This window comes from Canis lupus, chromosome 1, assembly GCF_011100685.1.
Source record: "Canis lupus familiaris isolate Mischka breed German Shepherd chromosome 1, alternate assembly UU_Cfam_GSD_1.0, whole genome shotgun sequence".
Taxonomy (NCBI): Eukaryota; Metazoa; Chordata; class Mammalia; order Carnivora; family Canidae; genus Canis; species Canis lupus.
This window is the reverse complement of record NC_049222.1, coordinates 66,405,788-66,425,304: the sequence shown is the minus strand read 5'-3', so window position 1 is coordinate 66,425,304 and position 19,517 is coordinate 66,405,788. Positions and strand designations below refer to the sequence as shown.

At 49.2% G+C, this 19,517-nt stretch overlaps 1 protein-coding gene and 1 long non-coding RNA gene across 25 annotated transcripts in view; one reads left to right on the top strand and one right to left on the bottom strand.

Annotated features, from left to right (window-relative positions):
- Positions 1–12,530, bottom strand: part of RSPO3 (R-spondin 3) — an 83,696-nt gene extending 71,166 nt beyond the window's left edge. The window contains exon 1 of one of the 3 annotated variants that reach the window (XM_038526733.1): positions 12,300–12,530. In XM_038526733.1, the coding sequence (XP_038382661.1) occupies positions 12,300–12,396 (97 nt within the window). In that variant the 5' untranslated portion in view covers positions 12,397–12,530. Of the gene's footprint in view, positions 1–5,793; positions 5,914–12,299 lie in introns of those variants that run through there. The other 2 variants (XM_038526734.1, XM_038526735.1) reach the window with 2 other exon arrangements.
- Positions 12,531–14,445: 1,915 nt separating this feature from the next.
- The window catches only part of LOC102153070, a 182,183-nt gene continuing 177,111 nt past the window's right edge, over positions 14,446–19,517 (top strand). For all 22 annotated transcript variants that reach the window (XR_005353900.1, XR_005353903.1, XR_005353902.1 and 19 more), the window contains exons 1-3: positions 14,446–14,535; positions 18,061–18,135; positions 19,023–19,051. This is a non-coding gene — a long non-coding RNA (uncharacterized LOC102153070). The remainder of the gene's footprint in view (positions 14,536–18,060; positions 18,136–19,022; positions 19,052–19,517) is intronic.

Genomic DNA, 19,517 nt, shown 5'->3' with positions numbered 1-19,517 from the left:
CTTCGGCCCAGGGCATGACCCTGGGGTCTCGAGATCGAGTCCCACACCAGGCTCCCTGCATGGAGCCTGCTTCTCCCTTTGCCTGTGTCTCTGCCTCTCTCTCTGTCTCTCATGAATAAATAAAATCTTAAAAAAAAAAAAAGAAATTAAACTTTGAGGTATGGGGACATAATGCTCACAGGTCTGAAAACACACATGAATCAGGACTGGGTCCCGGAAGCTCAGTGCTGGGTGAAAAGGCACGTGCTATTGATTATGGATACTGGGGTCAAGTATGCATCTCCACCATCCTACCGGGGTAACTGGGTTCCGAGGGAATTCCACTGATCTATGTTAAAAGCTTAGGTCTACATCAAGCTCTGGACTAGAAAGCTGGGTGGATGTCTTGGAAATGTGGTATAGGAAAGAGAGATCGCCCCTTCTTTGTGGAAAGGGCTAAGAGTTACCTTAAGAGTTGGCTTGAGGATGGCATGAAGTGAGGAGGGCGGGGAATGGAGGGAGGAGCGGCTAAGGATGCCACCTGTGGGCTTTTTTTCTTATTGCCAAACAGCAGTGAAGGCCCCTTAGGACTTAGATCAACAAACTGGTCATAAATTGGAAAAACAACACTGAAGTCTACAAAAAACCAAATCTTCAGCAGCTCAATGTGGCCAAGCAGCATTTGTCTGTATCTTTTCTATTTTGTGGCAGAAAGCACATGCCACCAAAACATAGAGACTCAAGGAAATAAAGGTCATAGTTTTGCTGCTAGGTTTCCAAAACTAAATTCTTCTATTCTTAGATTAGCTCATCATCAAACTCAAGACCAAAGAAAATCAGGTATACGGTGCCACTAACTCGGTAATACCGTGTTGCCTGCAGGTCATGGTAACTGCAGTGTGCACAGCGCAGGAGGTCAGGGCGATTGGCCAAACGTTACCCTGGGCTCAACTGCCAGAGGAGGATGGCCAGGAAAGGGCTCTGCCTGTCTGCCTCTCTGTGGATTTAAAATAAGCAATACCACCCAGCCACATGTTTGAACAAAAGGAGCTACTAGTACAAAGTCATAGGAGTATCGAAATATACCGAAATTATTCTAAATTATAAAGGAATGTGAAACTTACTACATTTAAGGACCCTGAACAGTGGGAAACTCTGTATCTTCGTACAATTAAAGATCCATCACATGAGGCAGACAGTGTATCCTTTCTGGATATTTGAGGCAATGCCAATAGTTTCAAAGGTGGACTTTCCCTTAGATTATGAAGCACAAATATATTTGTGCTCTGTGAATATTTTCCTATAAAAAGGCTTAACAGTCTTCTGACATCTAACATACTCAAAGTTTAAAATTAGAGCTCCACTTATTGATAACTTCTCTTTAGATACAGCATCATATTTCCTTTTTAAGGTTTTATTTATCTGAGAGAGAGAGAGAGAGAGAGAGAGCAGAGGGAGAAGCAGGCTCCTCACCAAGCAGGGAGCCCAAAGTAGGGCTCGATCCCAGGACCCCGGGATCATGCCCGGAGCTGAAGGCAGTCACTTACCTGACTGAGCCACCCGGGCGCCCCTATAGCATCGTATTTCTAAATAGTTTTCTTTCCAGTACAAGAAATTCTGAGTGTACCCTCGGCCCTGTCCTCGCTCCGGAGGTTTTAGATCCCTTGTCCTGGAAATGCACTACAATTTTCTTATTTCCAAATGTTACTTCAGTAATATCATACTTAAATTGAATTTAGGATGTTTGCAAGGATCTCTTCCCTTCCCCTACTAATCAGACACCTCTTTTACAAAGCCTTAGACCAAATTCCTTAGGTTCTTTTTATCTACTGAGGAAGGGAGGAGGAGACTCTGCAGTGAAGACAGCAGGAGTACTGTGCGCATTCGCACCCCCGCAGGCAAAGTGGTTTATAAGATGATGGTGACAACTGTGCATACTTCTATCTCTTGCATGCTTAGGGTGAATAATCTATTGAAGAAAAAAAATTGGTGGAAAAGCATTGTTTTCTGGTGGCTCTCCTGCTCTCTGTAACTCCGGATTACTCCCAATCCTCAGGGACAAGTAACTAGGTCTGACCACGGAGCAATGGCTCAAGTGTGCTGTGATGACCCTCCTCCCAAGGAGCCTGGCTTTCCTCAGTCTAATTACTTTTGGCAATTGTGGTTATTGGGATTTGGCCTAGTGACTCACTAGAACCCAAATTCTCCCAAGGAGCCCCCTTAACAAGCAGAATTAAGTCTGACAGGAAGCCCAGACTTCCACTTCGCTTTTACATGGAGATTTCCCTGGTTTATGACAAGGCTTGAAAATCCTTCATGGACTAGAAAAGAATAATAATAAGTGAGATGGAATGAAGATAACCACCCAAGGAAGAGCACATTAGGAGAGAAGTAAAAGCAGTAAGTTCATGAGCAAACCACCTACCACCGAAAGCCATTAAGATGGAGTTAAAACTCTGCTATTTATAGTAGTTTTACTGATCAACAGTAGTCAATTTGAAGTTAGTCAGGAATTGTAGAAACTATAAAAGAATGTTTATTTCTTGTTAGGCAGTTTTCTAACCACTACGTGTTTTCTAGAAACAAAGCGTACTCTAGGGCACAGTCCCAATCATCTGGTAAGACATGGAAACACTTGTTTATCATTAAGCAGCTTTGAGAAAAAATCTGGGGTATGGCTGGTCCCCCATCTTCTGTCCGTCCCTGCCTCGCCCCCCACGGAGGGGCCCAGCGGGGAGCACACTCACCTGGGGTCGCAGCTCGCCCACCAGCCCCCTGTCCCGCCAAGTCCTACCAAGGTGGTGTCTGGGAAACTCAGTGGCATTTCTCCCTGTGCGCACTCGCTCTCTTTGCTTAGACTCTCTGGCTGAGAAGATTCTCTATCAGATGCTCTCGTTGGCTCTAGTCGGTGCCACAAGTTCAAGACCACTCCGTGGATAACCAAGATGGGTCTCATCTCTTATCACACCCCACACAGGTCCGTTTTGTCTGCCTCACCCCCACGAAGCTGGCCCTGTTTTTTCACAATTGCTTGGCTGTCATAGTTATTCTTAATTAAGGGTCCAATAGTAGTTCTCAGTCTCGGGTGCAAATTACTTGGGACAACCTCTGCAAATACAGATCTCCAGGCCCTACCGCCTAGAGATTGTTTCATTTGGTCGAGGATGGAGTCTGGCCTTTTTTTTTTTTTTTTTTTTAAGATCTCCAGGTGATTCCAATTTTAAATCAGGGTTGAAAAATCACTGTACCAAGGCCCATAAAGCAAGAATTTGGAGTGGAGATTACCGTTAATACTCACGGCAAAAGTAATACGGATAGCAGATTTTATGAAGCACCATAAAGATGACTTTTCTGGAAAACAAAAACTAGCCAGTGAAGTATCTGTTGTGGTTGTAAATTACATAGAAGGATTTTGATATTTAACTGCAAAATTATAGACTTTGCCATATCCTCATGCCTAAGTTAATCTTCTCCTGGATATGCACATGGTAGATGAGAAGAATAATCTTAGAGTACTTCACATAAAATGTGCTATCCTATTGCTTCTAAGGGAAAAACAATCTGCAACTTTTTATGTTTAAAAACCGTCAACAAGGTGAGTTTAAGGAAAGAGAGAGAAGAGGAAGGAGGAAGAAAGAGAAGTGGGAGAAAGTCCTAGAAAACCAGAAGCAACCTCAATAGTAAATGTTTGGGAAACATTTGTAGCTGTTCAACAAGTAGGAAGAAAGAATGAGCGAGGAGAGAGTAAGGGAAAGAAAAGTTGAGGTGGGTCTGAGGAGCTGCACCTACGACTGCCGCCAGGTACCAATCCCAGTAGTTGAGGGGACGTGAAGAAATCCGAGAAGGACACAGGCTTTGGAGCCCAACATGGGCTGAAGTCCCAGGCCCGCCACAGCTTTGTCAAGTGATGGCAGGTGACAAACACGGGACTATCGGCACCTTCCTTACAGGGCAAATATGAGGACTAGATGAGATAACATTTGCAAAACCATCAAGTACAGGATCTGGAACTCACAGGTGGTTAAAACACGGCAGCTGTTTACATAATAATCAAGTATCTCAACATTCACTTTACCAAATAAATACAAATGTGTAGTAAAATAACATATATATGATATGTTATATATATATGATATATGATATATAACATATATATTTTATATATATATATATTGCACCCCTGTAGGCAAAGTGGTTTATAAGATTTATATATATATTTATATTTAATATATTTAAATATATTTAAATATATGTAAATATAACGGCTCTGACAACCATGAAACTCCAGTTTGCCAGGAGGCATTGGTACATGCTCCGGCATAACATTTTTGTCTCTTTCTTATCAGCAAAATGTGACTGAGCCTTGCCTCTCCTTCCATGACAGCCTTTGTCAAGATGACTGTGTTCGTACCTGTGAGGTCACTTTGTATAAGAAAAGAATGTCACCACGAGAAACAAGCTGTTCTTTTTCTTACCAACTTATCAAGCATATGTTAAAAAAACAGTGTTCTAAAATAAGCATCTCACAAATTCTGTTATTTTATATTGTGTGGTGGTGGTTTGTATTATGTGGTTATAAAATGGGGGCTGCTTTACCACTTACTCTCAGGAATGTGCTTTGTATTGGGGTATAATTATAAATATGCTTACCAGCTAGTTTTCTGAGGACAGTTTTTGGGAGTGAATACAGTGCACTGCATTATTGCCTGTTCATTCGAGAAAGATGTTTTAAGGTAACCGAATCTCATCCCATGCCCACGCCGAGGGCTCGGCGGAGAACTGGGAGAAGAGACTCTCTAGAAGAGGTTACCTGCTTCTGATGCAGAAGGCCTCATCTGAATTGGAAGAGAAAGACGGGGGTGGGGCTGGATAACTAAGTCAGTGGGGATGTTTCAGAGATGATCCACACATTGTACGGACCGACTGGATTCCTTCAAGTTCCAACCCATCCTCAGAACCTCTTATTTTAAGAGAGCACACTTTGGGGAGAAATCTGCTTGGAAGGGGATTGCCACCGTTATGAGTCGATGGCAGATCCAGATGGAATGCTTTTTAAAAAGAGCATTCTTACAGCTTAAGGGAACGCATCTTTCATTATCACAACATTTTTCACTTTTCCTATGATCTATGGCAAAGTAATACAGTCCCACGGGTGAGGAGATTTCTAAGTGCGATTGTCAGTGGCATGATTTGGCAACTTAAAGTTGAATCTCAGTGACCGCTGTCTCATATAATACAAAGAGTATTATAAAAATGAGAGGCTTCAGTTGAGAATGATATATTAGATAACAGGCAAAGTACATCAATGTAATTACTCTTATTTTAATTTCTTATTACTCTTATTTTGTTACTGCCAATAAAGATCTCGATGTCAGCTATGAGAACACTTTTAATAGCAATAAATACGGCACCACTAGATCTTAGCTCATGCGTTCAACTATCCCCTTTCTCTGACTCCAAAATACTTCTCTTCAGCCCCGACACTCTGAGGCTTTGATTCTGAGCTACTACTTGCTCTACTGGCCCTCAAAGTAAAGACAGCTCAAAAATAAATAAATAAATAAATAAGCTTCCTACCAAATCTGCTTCTCTTCCTTTCCTGTCTTTTCATTTATCTCCACTGCTTTTCCATTCACCCAGATCTGAGTCCTTACACTACGAAGCCTGGTGCCAAATACGTCCCTCCCTCTCTTTTCCCTTCGTGTCCAATTAGTTGCCAAGACCTATACGTTCAATCCATATAAATTATCGGCTTTATACATTCCCTTGCTCAGTCAGTCACCACTATCCTGACACGGGGCCTTATTATCTTACACATGGGCCATGGCAGTTGCTGCCTCGACTCCAGGACAGGCCACTCCTGACAGCTTGTCACGGGAGGGGAGTTCTTCAGCATCTCTCCAGCCAGATTCCAAGCCAGCTCCCTGTGACTCCAAGCCCTGGGACAAGACAGATCTACTGAAAACCTGAGTACGCTGAGCGATGCTATGGCTATGGTGTCTGGGCACTAGATACTGCGAAGAGTGAGAAATGGTATAACTAATTCCATCTCTACTTTGATAAGGCGCTTATTAAGTACTCTTTAACCACATTTCCTTATAATAAGGGGATATTTATATTTGTTTGCACTTCCAGTCTTCATCGCCTAAACTTGGTTGAAAAAGACAGCCAAGTTTAGAAGAGCTGTTTAACTGTGAGTATTTACGTCACAGCCACGGTTTATGTTCTCAGACCAAAAAGATAAGTTGAAGAGACTATAGCAATCGCTTAGCTATAACTCGTTGATCAACCACCTTACTTCACAGATGAGGAATTGCAATCTTAAGCGGTGTAAAGGGACTTGCCTGGATTATTCAAATATTAGCAGGTGTGCTGGATCTAGAACCCAGATCCTCTACTTCTCAGTCTACTTCTCTCCAGCAGACACTGGGGATTCTCTCAATGGCATCGTAGGTCCCAGTCTCTGGCATGAACTTAGGATGCTTGCTACTCATTGTTTCCTAAAGGTCAGATACCACCCTGATAAGGTACTGTTTCGAAGACTGGATTAGATTCTTGCAGAAGGCATGATGACTGTTAAGAGCTATTAAATATACATTTAATTGGGCAATCATATTTTTTAGTATTACTGAGTTTTCTCTGTGAAACTTCCAGAAAAAAATGTAGGGACAGCAGATGGTAACTAGGTCCTTTGCCAAGATTACAAATAAAGCAGAAATCCTCTTATCAGACAAGAGGCACCTGTAACCATATCTTTTAAAACGAATTTTTGAGATTATCCAAACTTTTCAAATGTGAAGAAAAAATGTAGGCATTTTGCTTCAAAGTTTCATGCTGTTGAAAACTCTTCAGAGCAGAAAATAGGATTGTATAGCCCTCAATGACTTTTAGACAGTAAGCATTCTCAGCACCCCCATAGTCCTTGAGAATGGAACATTCCATTCTTTTCAGTATTGCTGGATAAGTACTTTAAGCAGAATTCTAGTAATATTCCTGAAGGGAAAGATCTGATGGGCAGGATTAAATAGAAAAAAAATGTCCAGTAAATTTTTACAGACATATATTTTACACTTTTTTATAGTTTGTTAAGGTAGAGTCGCAAAGCATTTCAAACTTACTGGGTTGTCCAACCGATGGTAAATTCAAGATAATCCAATCATTTTAAATCTGAAGAAAACATTCACAATTGAGAAAGCAACCCACATTTTCCCTCAAAATCAAAAGCAAGGTAGAGAAATCTATGTGATTTATGATGCAACACTTCTCAAATGATCATTCTCGAAAGCATGCCAGTGTTCAATGCACTGTTCAGAGAAGAAATAGTTCTAACCAAGTAAAACACGTAATTTCAACACACTGTCTTGCATGATCCTTACCATGCTCTCAGAACTGAATGATGTTTTCCTAATGGTAACCAAAGTTGATTCTTACATTTCTTGAAATATAATACCCACTCTGATGGCATTTCAAGAATTCACTACTTGGAAAAGGATTTTTTGGGGGGTGGGATAAGCGGATAGCGGGGAAGTAGGAAGAAAGGTTAGGACAACATCCAAAATGAAACATTCAGATAAAGCGGGGAAAGATGATTTAAGAAATTACTCTATGTAGAAAAGTCTTATTTTTTGATACTTTGTTCTTATAATTGCAGAGGGACCATTTGGTCTTGACTCTACTTAGGGTTCTGACAACTCCACTCAATATACCACCAACATTACATAGAATTTAAAAGAACTGCATTAAAAAAAAAGATTAAATGCAATTGGAGAATATTTTCAGGTATTTAGTAGTAATCTGGAGATCTCTGTCCAGATTTAAATAGTCTAAAATAATCAGATGACTAATAAATTTGTTTTGTAGTACTGCGGCATGTATGGTTTTCCCATAACTTGAAAGTCAAATGTAACTACATGTTGTAATTTCCACACATTGCTTTCCGGGGACCTAATTTGTAGAATATTAAATTCTGGGTAAATACTTAATGAAACAATGAGTTAGCAAAAGTTATCTGCTTAGAAACTGAAATACTGTTCATTTTTCATGCTTAGAGGAACAACGAAATGTTGACATTAAGTCAATTTCACACTCATTCTTATATTCTCAATTACTTTACATGGAAAAACTGGGGATTAAAAAGACAATATTTAAGAATCATCATCCTTAATGTTCTAAGTAAAATCCTTCTACTGAAGCAATAAATAATTAAAATAGTATGACAAAAGGATATTTTAAGAAAGAACTCTGATAGTATAATAATTATAGTTCTAATATTATAATATATATTAAAATTTACAAAAATGAAGTTTTGTTTTTTTTTTTGCTTTTTTTTTTTTAGATGTTGCCATTACAGCCTGAGAGTTTAAATTTGTGACTTTGATTCATGTAGATATCACATGATACGTTGCAGGATGTTTTCTCCAAAAAATTTTACTGTGTCTCCTATGTATTAAACAACGTCTCTTTCAAAAACAAAGTAGACTGGTAACTGAAGTAGACAAGTGAGAAAACGCATTGTAGCCAATATCCAAACCATACTTCCATTCAAAATTAATATTACAACATGCATGGTCAAATGAAAGATTTTTCTAGCCTATAGTTAACTTGTTATTTACCAGAATTAGCAGTATTATTACCAAGAGTGTATCAGAATCTCAAAGAATGGCTCAAAATCTGAAATAAGGTCATGGGCAATGACCAACAATATATTCCGATAAGATGGTTTTATCTTATTACCACTATTTCCCTTGTATTCTTACTCCTTTATTTCAGATATTTATGAAGGATTTTTAGAAGCTTTACAGATTATGCAATCAGAGCTTTGTAATTATTATGCACGCAATAGCTTTTCAAAACTCGCGTGTATCTAGAATCCAGACAATTAAAATCAAATTAATAGATGGCATCAAATAAAAAGGATACTACAAAGGCATCTGACGTTTCTAACAGTAATCTTCTGGAGTAATATGATCCTATAATGTCTTCTGAATAACCAAGCAATGTTATTATATTTAGCAAGCTTCGCTACTGCTCTTCATTATTACTGTTATTACTAGATATTGAATTCTTTGACATTGGTCGCTAATGTATAATAACATAAATAGCAGTTCAAAAATTTCCAGTCAACCAGAAGAGCTTATTCTCCAAACAAAGTGGATAAATGAGAGTCTGGAGACCATCACATTTATTACTTAACATACCTGGCATCCTCTCTGTGACATAGATCACCAGGTAGTGAAAAAGCAGGAGATCAGCTCTACCCACCAGCTGTACGGCTTTGTAGAAGTTACTTAGCCTCTGTTTCTCAGACTCTTTCTCTGTAAAATGGGACTCTTAATACCTACACTTCAAGTTACTATTTAGGGGTCTGAGTGTATCACTCACGTGAAAATGCAGTGCAATAGTGAGGTTTTGTGCTTATTATCATCATGGCAAGTATGACCTTTACTTTCATTAGCAGATAGCGTGGAATTCCAAACCTGACCGTACTAAGTTGCAAGGACGGAGCTGGAATTGGGGGTTCTTGATTCAACACTGTACTTAAAACCAAATCTTGCCTCTGAAAACACTGCTGGTTGGGGAATCTTGAATAAGCGTTGCGTTTCATTTTTTATCGTAAACAAATTCAAGTTAGTCACCTCTAGGAGCTGTATATGAATCCAAATAGGTAAAAAAAAGTTATTGTGTATTTACTCACTGATGACTCCAGAGATATTTTTTAAGGCACAAAATTTATGTTTAATAGGCTCTTTTTGGGACACCTGGATGGCTCAGCCATTGAGCGTCTGCCTTTGGCTCAGGTCAGATCCTGGGGTCGTGGGATCGAGTCCCACGTCGGGCTTCCTGCAGGGAGCCTGCTTCTCCCTCTGCCTGTGTCTCTGCCCCCCCCCCCTCTCGGTCTCATGAATAAATAAAATCTTTTTAAAAAAACGCTCCTTCTCCTATAAGAACACTAGTTTTCACAAAGTACGGACAAAAGGTACAGCAGGAAAGCCGGAGAATACTAATGTGGCTTTATCTGCTACATCCGAGTATTAGCCATGGTTGCTTAGACTTGACAATACTGAACACTACAAACAAATGTCTTTTTTTTTTCTTGGCAAGAAACTTTTGCACTAAAACATTCAAGAGACCACTTTCAAAACACTTGGAAAAAAACAGCTCTTAACACCTCAACTTCCACCTCTGGTATTTTTAGAGAAGATTTTTTAAAAGTCTAGGAAAGTGAAGCTATTTAACCACAGGCCCAAAGGGATAATACTCTTAAAGCTTCATGTTAGTTGTTTTTTTTTTTTTTTTTTTTTTTAGGAAAAAGTAATGGCTTTTTATTTATTTATTTATTTTTTCGAAAATACCTTTGACCTTATCTTTCATCAAAATTCGTTTTCCCAGACCGTATTGGAGGAAAACGTTCTTACACGTTGAAGAAATTTCCAAAGAAACGAGTATGTGCACACTGCAATTCGGCCCCGGGTTTCTGGACATTGAACACCCTTCCCTGTGCCCCCCCCCCCACCCCCCCTTTCTCCAGGAGCCACACTGCACCTGCCAAGGGCCTGGTCGGTCTCCTCCGAGGACGCAAGGGGTCGCCCCTCTCCCAGGAGTTCACCGGCCGACCCGGCCTCGGAGGCCGACCGCAGGGCGCGGCCGCAGCATCCCGGGCAGGGGAGCTCTCCCGGCCCCTGTCCCGCGCTCACCCGCTGCGCCTCCGACTCGGCCTGGAGGCGACGGCGGCAGGTCCAGAGGCGGCTCGTCCCGAGGAGGGTCCCCGCCCGGGGCCGGCGGGAGCCGAGGCACCGCCAGCTCGCCCTCCCGGGGGGCCTCCTTCAGAAACGGGGCCCCGCACTGCGATCGGAAGCGCCCCTGTCTACACTGGCGGCCCCGGGGTCCCGGCGGGGAGAAGGGGATGGCGCGCGGGGCAGCGCGGGGCAGCAGGCGCCCGGGGCCGGCGAAGGGGGGCGGGGGCCCCGGGGCGCGGCTGAGCGAAGGGGGACGCCGGGGAACCGAGGCCGCAAACCCCTCCGGGCCCCCCGCCCCTCGCTGCGCGGCCCCGGGGCGCAGGCGAACCGGCCCGCGTTCGCCCGAGGCCGGCGACACTCGGGGAGCCTTCGGGGCCCCTCGCGTCCGGGGCGCAGACGGCGGCGGCGGGGCGTCCCCAGCCCTCCGGCCCGTGCCCCGCGCCCGGCGGCGGGGGTGGCAGGGGCGTCGTCCTGGGCGCCCAGCGAGCTCCGGGCGGGCTCCTCCCGCCCCGGTCCCGCAGCCTGCAGCGCGCCCTCCGCGGGCACCAGGTCCCCGGGGGTCAGGACGCGGCGCCCTCCGCGGGCACCAGGTCCCCGGGGGTCAGGACGCGGCGCCCTCCGCGGGCACCAGGTCCCCGGGGGTCAGGACGCGGCGCCCTCCGCGGGCACCAGGTCCCCGGGGGTCAGGACGCGGCGCCCTCCGCGGGCACCAGGTCCCCGGGGGTCAGGACGCGGCGCCCTCCGCGGGCACCAGGTCCCCGGGGGTCAGGACGCGGCGCCCTCCGCGGGCACCAGGTTCCCGGCGGGCAGGACGTGGCGCCCTCCGCGCGCCCAGCTCCCGTGCCGGGCACCCCGAGCGCGGCGGAGGGAGCGCGGGCGCCGGATCCCGGACGACCTGTCGCGCGGCCCCACCGGGAGCGGCGGGCGGACGCGGGCGGCCCGGGAGGCGCGCCCCGAGCTTGGTGGGGAAGCGCACCGTCCGCGCGCGTCCGCCCCGCGGGGCCCCTCGGAGGAGCCCAACGCCGGCCGGCCCCGCGCTCCGCGTGCCGGGCAAGGGCGTGGGCGGGCAGCCGCGTCCCGGGCAGTCCCCAGGCGCTCGCGGCGCTGCAGCCGCCCAGCCGGGGCGCCCCGCCCGTCCTCTCGCGCCCCCCGCGCCCCCCGCGCGTCCGCCGGCTCCCGGGCTGCTCGCCCCCCGAGCTCGGTCTCCGCGCGCCTCCCCCGGCGCGGACTCGGCGGCTCGGCAACCCGCGGTCCCCACCCCCGGCCCCGGGGGCGCGCAGACACCTCGAGCCCGTCTAGCGAACGCACGCGGCTTCCCCTAGAACCCGGAGCAGCGAGGGGCGGCAGCCAGGTTCGCGCCCGCGGGGATGCGGCGGAGGCGAGGGAGCCCCGAGGGGGGCGAGGAGCCCGGAGGGGGGCGAGGGCACCCGGAGGGGGATGAGGGAGCCTGGAGGGGGCGAGGAGCCCGAAGGCGGATGAGGGAGCCCCGAGGGGGGCGAGGGAGCCCCGAGGGGCCGAGGGCACGGGGCCGCCCGACAGGTGGACGCGGCGGGGGAGCCCTGGCGCACGAAGCCCGGCACTTACTTCTTCGCTGGCGCCTTCCCCGGGAGGCGTTTTGGCTGCCGATGTATTCCATAAAGTTCAAAATGATAAAAAACCAAGAAATGAGTCGCAAGTGCATAGTAACCCAGTAGCGGTTCCCGTCCCTTCCTCCTGCTTCTGTTAACCGTAGCAGCAAGCGTCTGGGACCGGGGCAGGCGCTGGGGCTCGGGGCGCGCGAGCCCGCGGCGGACGACCTGGCCCCGGGCTCCGAGGGGCGCGCCGGGCGGCCACCCGAGCGGGGCGGGCGGGGACGCCCACTACTGGACGTGCCAGCTGCCCGAGCCCGGCGCCGCGGCGGCTCCGCGAGGGTGGCTGTCGGCACCGCGAGCGGCGCGGGCTCCCCGGGCAGCGAGCGGCCTCGCCGGGGCGGCCGCAGGTAGCATGGTGCGCGGCGGCGGCGGGTCCGGGTCCGGGCGGCGGGTCCGGGCTCAGAGGCGGCGGCGGCTGCGGCGACAGCGGCGGGGGCCCGCGGATCGCAGCGCAGGGGGCGCCGAGGGCAGCGCGGCCATGGCCCAGGGGCGGCGGACAGACCCCGAGCTGCTTCTGCCGTCCGCGAGCAGGAGCCGCTCCAGTGGAGGCGGGCGGGCGGGCGGCGGGGAGGGAGGGAGGGAGGGGGAGGGGAGGGGAGGGAGGGAGGGAGGGAGGGAGGGGAGGGGAGGGGAGGGGGTGGCTGCGGGGGGCGGGAGCTCGGGGGCGGGGAAGGAAACCGCCGCAGCAACAACCCCGAGCGACCTCAATAACTTTCAATTTCAAGAGGGAAAAAAGGGAGCTGGAAAAGTACAGGCGCTGCGATTTGGCAGAGGGACGGGAAGAGGCGCCTGAGGGGTCCCGGGTCTGCGGCGGAGCATCTCCGGGCACCACGCGGGGCGCGGGGGCCGCGGGCGGGGGCGGCGGGGCCCGCGCGCTGAGCGGGGTCCCCCGGGGGCGCCCCCGAGCTGGGGTCCGCGGCCGCCGAGAGCGCGCTCCCCCCTCCCCCCGCGGGCTGTCCGAGCCCCCGCTCCCCGCGCCGCCCCCGGCGTCCCCCGCGCTGCCCCCCGCGTCGCCCCAAGTCCCCAGCGCACCCCGCACACCCCGCGGCCCTGCGCCCCCGCCTGTCCAGAGCCCGCGCCCCCGCGCCCCCAGCTCCCCGACTCCCGCGCCCCCCCCAGCTCCCCGCGCCCCCCGGCTGTCCAGGCCCCGCGCCCCCCGACCCCCGCGCCCCTGGGCTGTCCAGGCCCCGCGTCCCCCGCGCCCCCTGACCCACGCGCCTCTGGGCTGTCCAGGCCCTGCGCCCCCCGCCTCCCGTAACCCCCGGCTGTCCAGGCCCCCCGACCCCCGAGCCCCCAGGCTGTCCAGGTCCCGCGCCCTCCGCGCCCCCTTTGCCCCCCGCCTCCCCTGCCTCCCGCGTCCTCGGGCTGTCCAGGCCCCGCGCCCCCCGCGCCCCCCGCTCCCCCCGGCTCCCGTGCCCCCGGCTGTCTAGGACCCCCCACCTCCCGCGCCCCCAGGCTGTCCAGGCCCCGCTCCCCCGAGACCCTGGCTGTCCAGGACCCCCCACCCCCGAGCCCCCGACTGTCCAGGACCCCCCACCCCCGAGCCCCCGGCTGTCCAGGCACCCCGACCCCCGAGCACCCCGGCTGTCCAGGCGCCCCGACCCCCGAGCCCCCGGCTGTCTAGGACCCCCCACCTCCCACGCCCCCAGGCTGTCCAGGACCCCCCACCCCCGAGCCCCCGGCTGTCTAGGACCCCCCACCTCCCACGCCCCCAGGCTGTCCAGGACCCCCCACCTCCCGCGCCCCCAGGCTGTCCAGGACCCCCCACCCCCGAGCCCCCGGCTGTCCAGGCCCCGCGCCCCCCGCAGCGCAGCTGGGCAGTCGGCACCGCGGCGGGGGCTGCGGGGCGCGCGTCTGCGACTGCTTTCCGGGGTTCGCCGCCCCCCCCGCGCCCCGCCGCCCCGCCGCCCAGCCTGCAGGCTCCCAGGGGAGGGGCTCTCCCGAGGACCCGGGGGCGCGGACGGCCACCTGGCCCGAGCGGGGCCCCGCGGCGGCGCGCGGGACGGTGCCTGCGGCGGTTGGGCGGCGCCTCGGCGGCGGCCCGGAGAGTCCCCGCAGCCCTCCCGCCGCCCCGGCCCGGCCCGGCCCCCCGGCTGGCGCGCCTCCCCGCGCCCCCGTCCCCCGATCTGGAAAAGCCCGGTGTGCGGCGGCGGTTCTCGTCCGCGCCAGCGAGACTGACCCTTGCGAAGGTTTCTCCCAGGCTTGGGGGGTGCGGGCGCGGAGGGTCCCCCTTCCTGCGGGGCCCCTGGCAGCGGGAACCAGGGTCGGCGGGTCCACCCAGGGGTGGGGGGGGGTGCCCTGCACTTCTGAGCGGGGCGCCCTGGCTGCTCCCAGGTGAGCGTCCCACCTCTTCCTTCCAGTAGCACAAGCCGATGAGCTTCCAGAAGCTCCTGAAGTACCACTTGGGAGTCCTAAGCCCCCGGAGTGATTTTAGTGGAAGCTAGTCGGGAGCCGTATTTAACAGTATCCGAAGGACTATCCTTTGTAGCTGTACAGTTTTACACCAGCCCTGAGAGGTCACGCTGAAAAAGTCCCTGATTCATAAACACCTTGCTAATTCTTAGGCTCAAATAATTTAGGTTTAGAAGATAGCCAGAGCCTTGCTGGAGAGCAAGCGAGAGTGGACTTTCTCCCTCTTCCCTCCATCTATGATCCCTGAACTGGGTCGCCTCCTGTGTACGTGTTTATACATGGAAATACATGGAAGGGATAAAAAGGTCATCGCTCCTACCCATCCCATTTTTTTTTTTTTTTTTTTGCAAGCTCGCAGTGCTTCAAATTGTTGTATTTCTCTGAGGTCTTCAGGGGTATAGTTGTTACACATCCCAGAAGAGAGGACTGAGGAGAGGAGATGGCCTGGAAGCAAAAGGAGAGGAGCATGAACTACACATTCTTGTAAAAGCGCTAAAAAATTAGAATCTGAGAGGCTGGCCTTTCCATGCTAATTCCTTAATTAAATGTTATTAATTGCTTTGCATGCCTGTATTGGAATTTTGAAGGTAGGAGTAGTTTTCTATCGATTTTATATTATGGGAAAGACAACAACCCCATCAGGGTTGTGACTTTTGGCTTATTTTTAAGAATTCCCATTCACAATTCTTTCTCTGCGGTAGAATGGTATTTTCTGTACATTGTGTGCGCACACACACACCATCTTTATCTGTTGCATAATGTCCAGTTGCAAATGACTGAGTTTATCACTTTGAACCAGAAAAGTTACAGATAACAGGACAATTCCAATAATGATTATCCAAAAAAGAAGCTACTCTATTTTTCTGTGCCCGTCCCAGTCAGCTTTGCTTTCCTTCTTACTTAATACCTCAGATCCTGAATATCTGCACCATAAAATGTGGGGGATTTAAAGGCTGTGGGAGGCTCCCTTTGAAAAGGACTCCAGAGACTGCCTTTCTAATCCGGGATACTTGAGCCGGATGGGATGAGATTGCAAAAGGGATGTAAAAAAAGCAATTTGGTGAACGACTTCAGGGGGGAATAAACACGAAGAAAGACATTTACTTTTCACTCTGTATTGTGCAGACATATGTTAGTTTGGATGAGAATAGGAATGACAGTGTAAATAAATAAACAAGCAGAGCGAGAAGCTGCAAGTCTTGAGCCATCCCAGGAAAGGAGCCCTGGATGCAGGGTGCAGGAGAGGCTTGTCAAGGAATAAGCACTGTTCTGAGGAAACATAAGGAAAACATTAAATAAATGGAGAGTGTATTCTTTCTCTCTTGACGCTATGCTTTAGAATAACTTTTTCCTGATCCATGTTACCATACTATTAAATGTGTGTTTACTCGCCTGCCTGAGTCCTCCGGTCCCTCCACTGCCCTAGCAGCTTATGGAAAGCATGCCGCAGCCTATTTTGTGCAACATGGTACCTTTTTTTTTTTTTTTTAAATCAATAAAACAACGCTCCTAGAAGCCTGTGGCTGCCAGAGGATTCCAAGGCCCAAGCCTAAAGCAAGTCAAAAACCATAGGCTCAGCATAGAAGTCAACATTTGCTTGTTGTTTTTCTCCAGAAAACATTAAAGGCCCAGGGAGTTTGGATAACCAGGAATTTAAGAGAGTCGAGCCAGGAGAAGAGAATAGTTTTGGATAAAGATGGGGGGGGGTGTGTGTGTGAGCACATCCAGAGGAGTCACTGCAACCTCTCCTCTGCCCCGTGCCACCTCCCCCACCAGGCAGCGACAACAGTTACAAGTTATTTTCGTCCGCTGCAGGAGTGGCACTTTAAGGAAAGAAAATGATTGTCATATTGTTGAATCCGTGCTCAAATATGCGAAAGGGGGTGTGCTCCAGAACGAGAGAGCAAGCCCAATAGCTTGGAATGGGCTAGAACTAGTAGTGATGAGAGATCCTTGGCAAAGTTGGGGCTGACATCAGTCATTCTACCACAGAGCTAACATGCAGATCCTGAAAACGCTCAGCTCTCTAGTTACTCAGATCTGGAGGCATCTGAGCAAGTCAAACGGGGTATTGCCGGTGGGGTCTGGGCAACTGACGCAGCTAGAAGTCATCCTCGAAATACAGAGCAGACGGCAGTGTTGAGAAGCCGTGGAAGTTAGCAGATGAAGGAGAGCTGCTATTTTTAGAGTGAGAAATAAAGGAGACAGAATTATTATAGCAATTTTAAAAAAAATGATTAGATGGTTATATAGCATTAAGAAAATGAGAAAGTCAAGACCCGTGATGGATTACTTTCTGTCAACAAGAAAGAATGTTCTTCCTCCCAGATGAAGTTATGGGACACTTAGAAAATTGTGGCGAGCACTGTCTGCCGTGCCTATTTTTAAAGACTTCTTTCTTTCGCAAGTAAGCTAACGCTGGGCTCATTTAAAAGTGAATATCTGGTATTATTTACTATAAAGGATTTAATGCCTCAGGAATTTTTTTATTATTATAGAGTTTTAATATAAAGAGCCTATGTGTTGCGGTAAGAAGGGCTAACTAGACTGGCAAGCTGGGGATCAAGGTGAAGTTCCTGTTCTGTCTTTGTCATTGCGTTTCGGATTTCTTCATCTGGAAAATGAGAACATACAACTAAATGGTCTCCCAAAAGCCTTTTAGCTCTGAAGATAAGGGCCATATATCCAAAAAAGAAAGGCAGACTTGTAATTGCAAATGTCAATGCCATTTCTAGCTATGTGACATCACAGCGTTCACCTACAGAATTGTGTTTAATTGGATAGGCCCAGATTTAGAAATCTTCTCACAGACTTGTTGATTTCTGGAAAGGCCTAACCCAAGAGAATCCTAGATGCCTCCGGCCTGGCAAAAATATACCCAGCACCAATTCAATCTTTCTAGTTGTCTCTACACTTTGAGACAAGGAGGAACAGTCTTTGGACCTCAGATTGTGGGAAGATGCCTGGAGTGGGTAGGGAGAAAGACTTTGAGCTAGCTGCAGATACCACAACATCTCAGCTGTTTTCAGGAATCCCAGGCGGGGAAGGAACAGGGGTTTCATTGAAGGAAGACTTTCCCTTTTATTTTGTGTTATTCCTTCCTTTTTTTCCATCCGTATCTTTGGATGAGGATTTACATCCATGTCTCTCTTGTCCTAGGAAACTCTGGAGAAAGTCAACAGTTTAAGTGGCTGTGGTCACAGCTCTAGGTCGAGGGTTAATATCAAAGACCTGAAAGCATTATAAGATGGAGAGGGCAAGGCTAGGTGAGGGATAATTTTAATGAGCATCTTTTTTTATAGTTGTTTTTGCGTGTGTTATCTGCAAGACAGCCTCAAAACACTTGCTTCATAGAGGAGACCCCTGAAGCCAGTGAGGTAATGTCACTTAGCTAACCTTATGTAGAAACGATCCTGGTTATTTTATTTTACCCTGATACCTATTTTCTCTGTCCTCCCTGGCCCCACGGTGTTGACTTCTATGGACCAGTCATCAGAGCCTCCTTCTTCTGCTTTCTGGTTGGGTTCAGTCAATGGGGACCCCAGTGGGTGCATGCAAGGAAAGAGTGATTCTCTTCCCTTCCTGCTTTGGCATCATTCTGGAAACTGATGCATCCCTCAGCTTTGTCCAGAAGCCCTATTCCCTGGCTCCAGCTCTCAACCGGGTTTCAATAACACCTACCTATAACATCTACTTGCCCTGCCTCTTTTAGGCCTAGGACTAGAAATGACTTCCCACTCTTCCTAGTCCTTAGGTTTCTCAACATCTCCTGTCATACCCCTTAACTCTGCACTAGTATAAATAGTCCTTTTGTAAAAGTACTTTTTGAAAATCCTTGCTAGGTCTTTAAGGGACACATAAGTATCAAAGCTGGGGCTTGAAACCAGATTGTCTGATTTAAAACCAGTGATTCCCCCCCCCCGCTCCCCGCCATGTTATCTGGCCTTTCCAGAGAATGCACCCTGATTAATACTGAGTTTGAGTGAAAGGGAGGAGGATCAAGGGAGGCTTCTCAAGTAAGGAAGACTGCATACAACAGACATCAGAGTAAGGTCATGGGCTAAACCGGAGTGAATTACTAGAATCAGAATGGCAAGGAACAGAGCAAAGTTCATGTTCAGCTTTGTAGCCAGGCATTAGAAATAAGGTGATAAACAGGAAAAGAAGGAGCAAGACAGGACACGGCATCAGTAAAAGATGGCATTGACTGTAAGGCTATTTTGACTAAGTCATTTCTTATTTATTTATTTTTTTCCCCCGCCAGATCTGAAACCAGCCTTGAACAATCCATAGGTAAGTAAGGGTAGCTTATTGGAAAGGGTGGTAGAGGGTAGCAACTGAAGGTAAACCAATCGTACGTGCGTTCAGGCTAGACAAAGAAGCAGAGTTGTATTTAAGGTCCTTAAGTCAAGGATATTGAAGGGATGACTTGATGGTTTGTGTTGGTGTTCTGGTTAAAAGGGATGTTATGGTTTATGATGGAATTAAAATGGCACGTAGAGGCATACGTGGACATGCTCAGAAACAGGCTTTGGGAAACCCATCTTTAGAGCAGCCATATTAAAAAATATGGATAACTACCTATCATGTCTGGTTTACATTTGTTACTACTGATGTGTTTGGGTAGTCGCTTTTGGTCAGTTGATTACTCTTACTTCAGCGCTCACCGACCATGTGGCAAACACCATGCTAGCTTCGAGAGATACAAAACTTATGAAGACCAGGGCCTTGCCCTCAAGTAGCAGACCCTCAGTGAGGG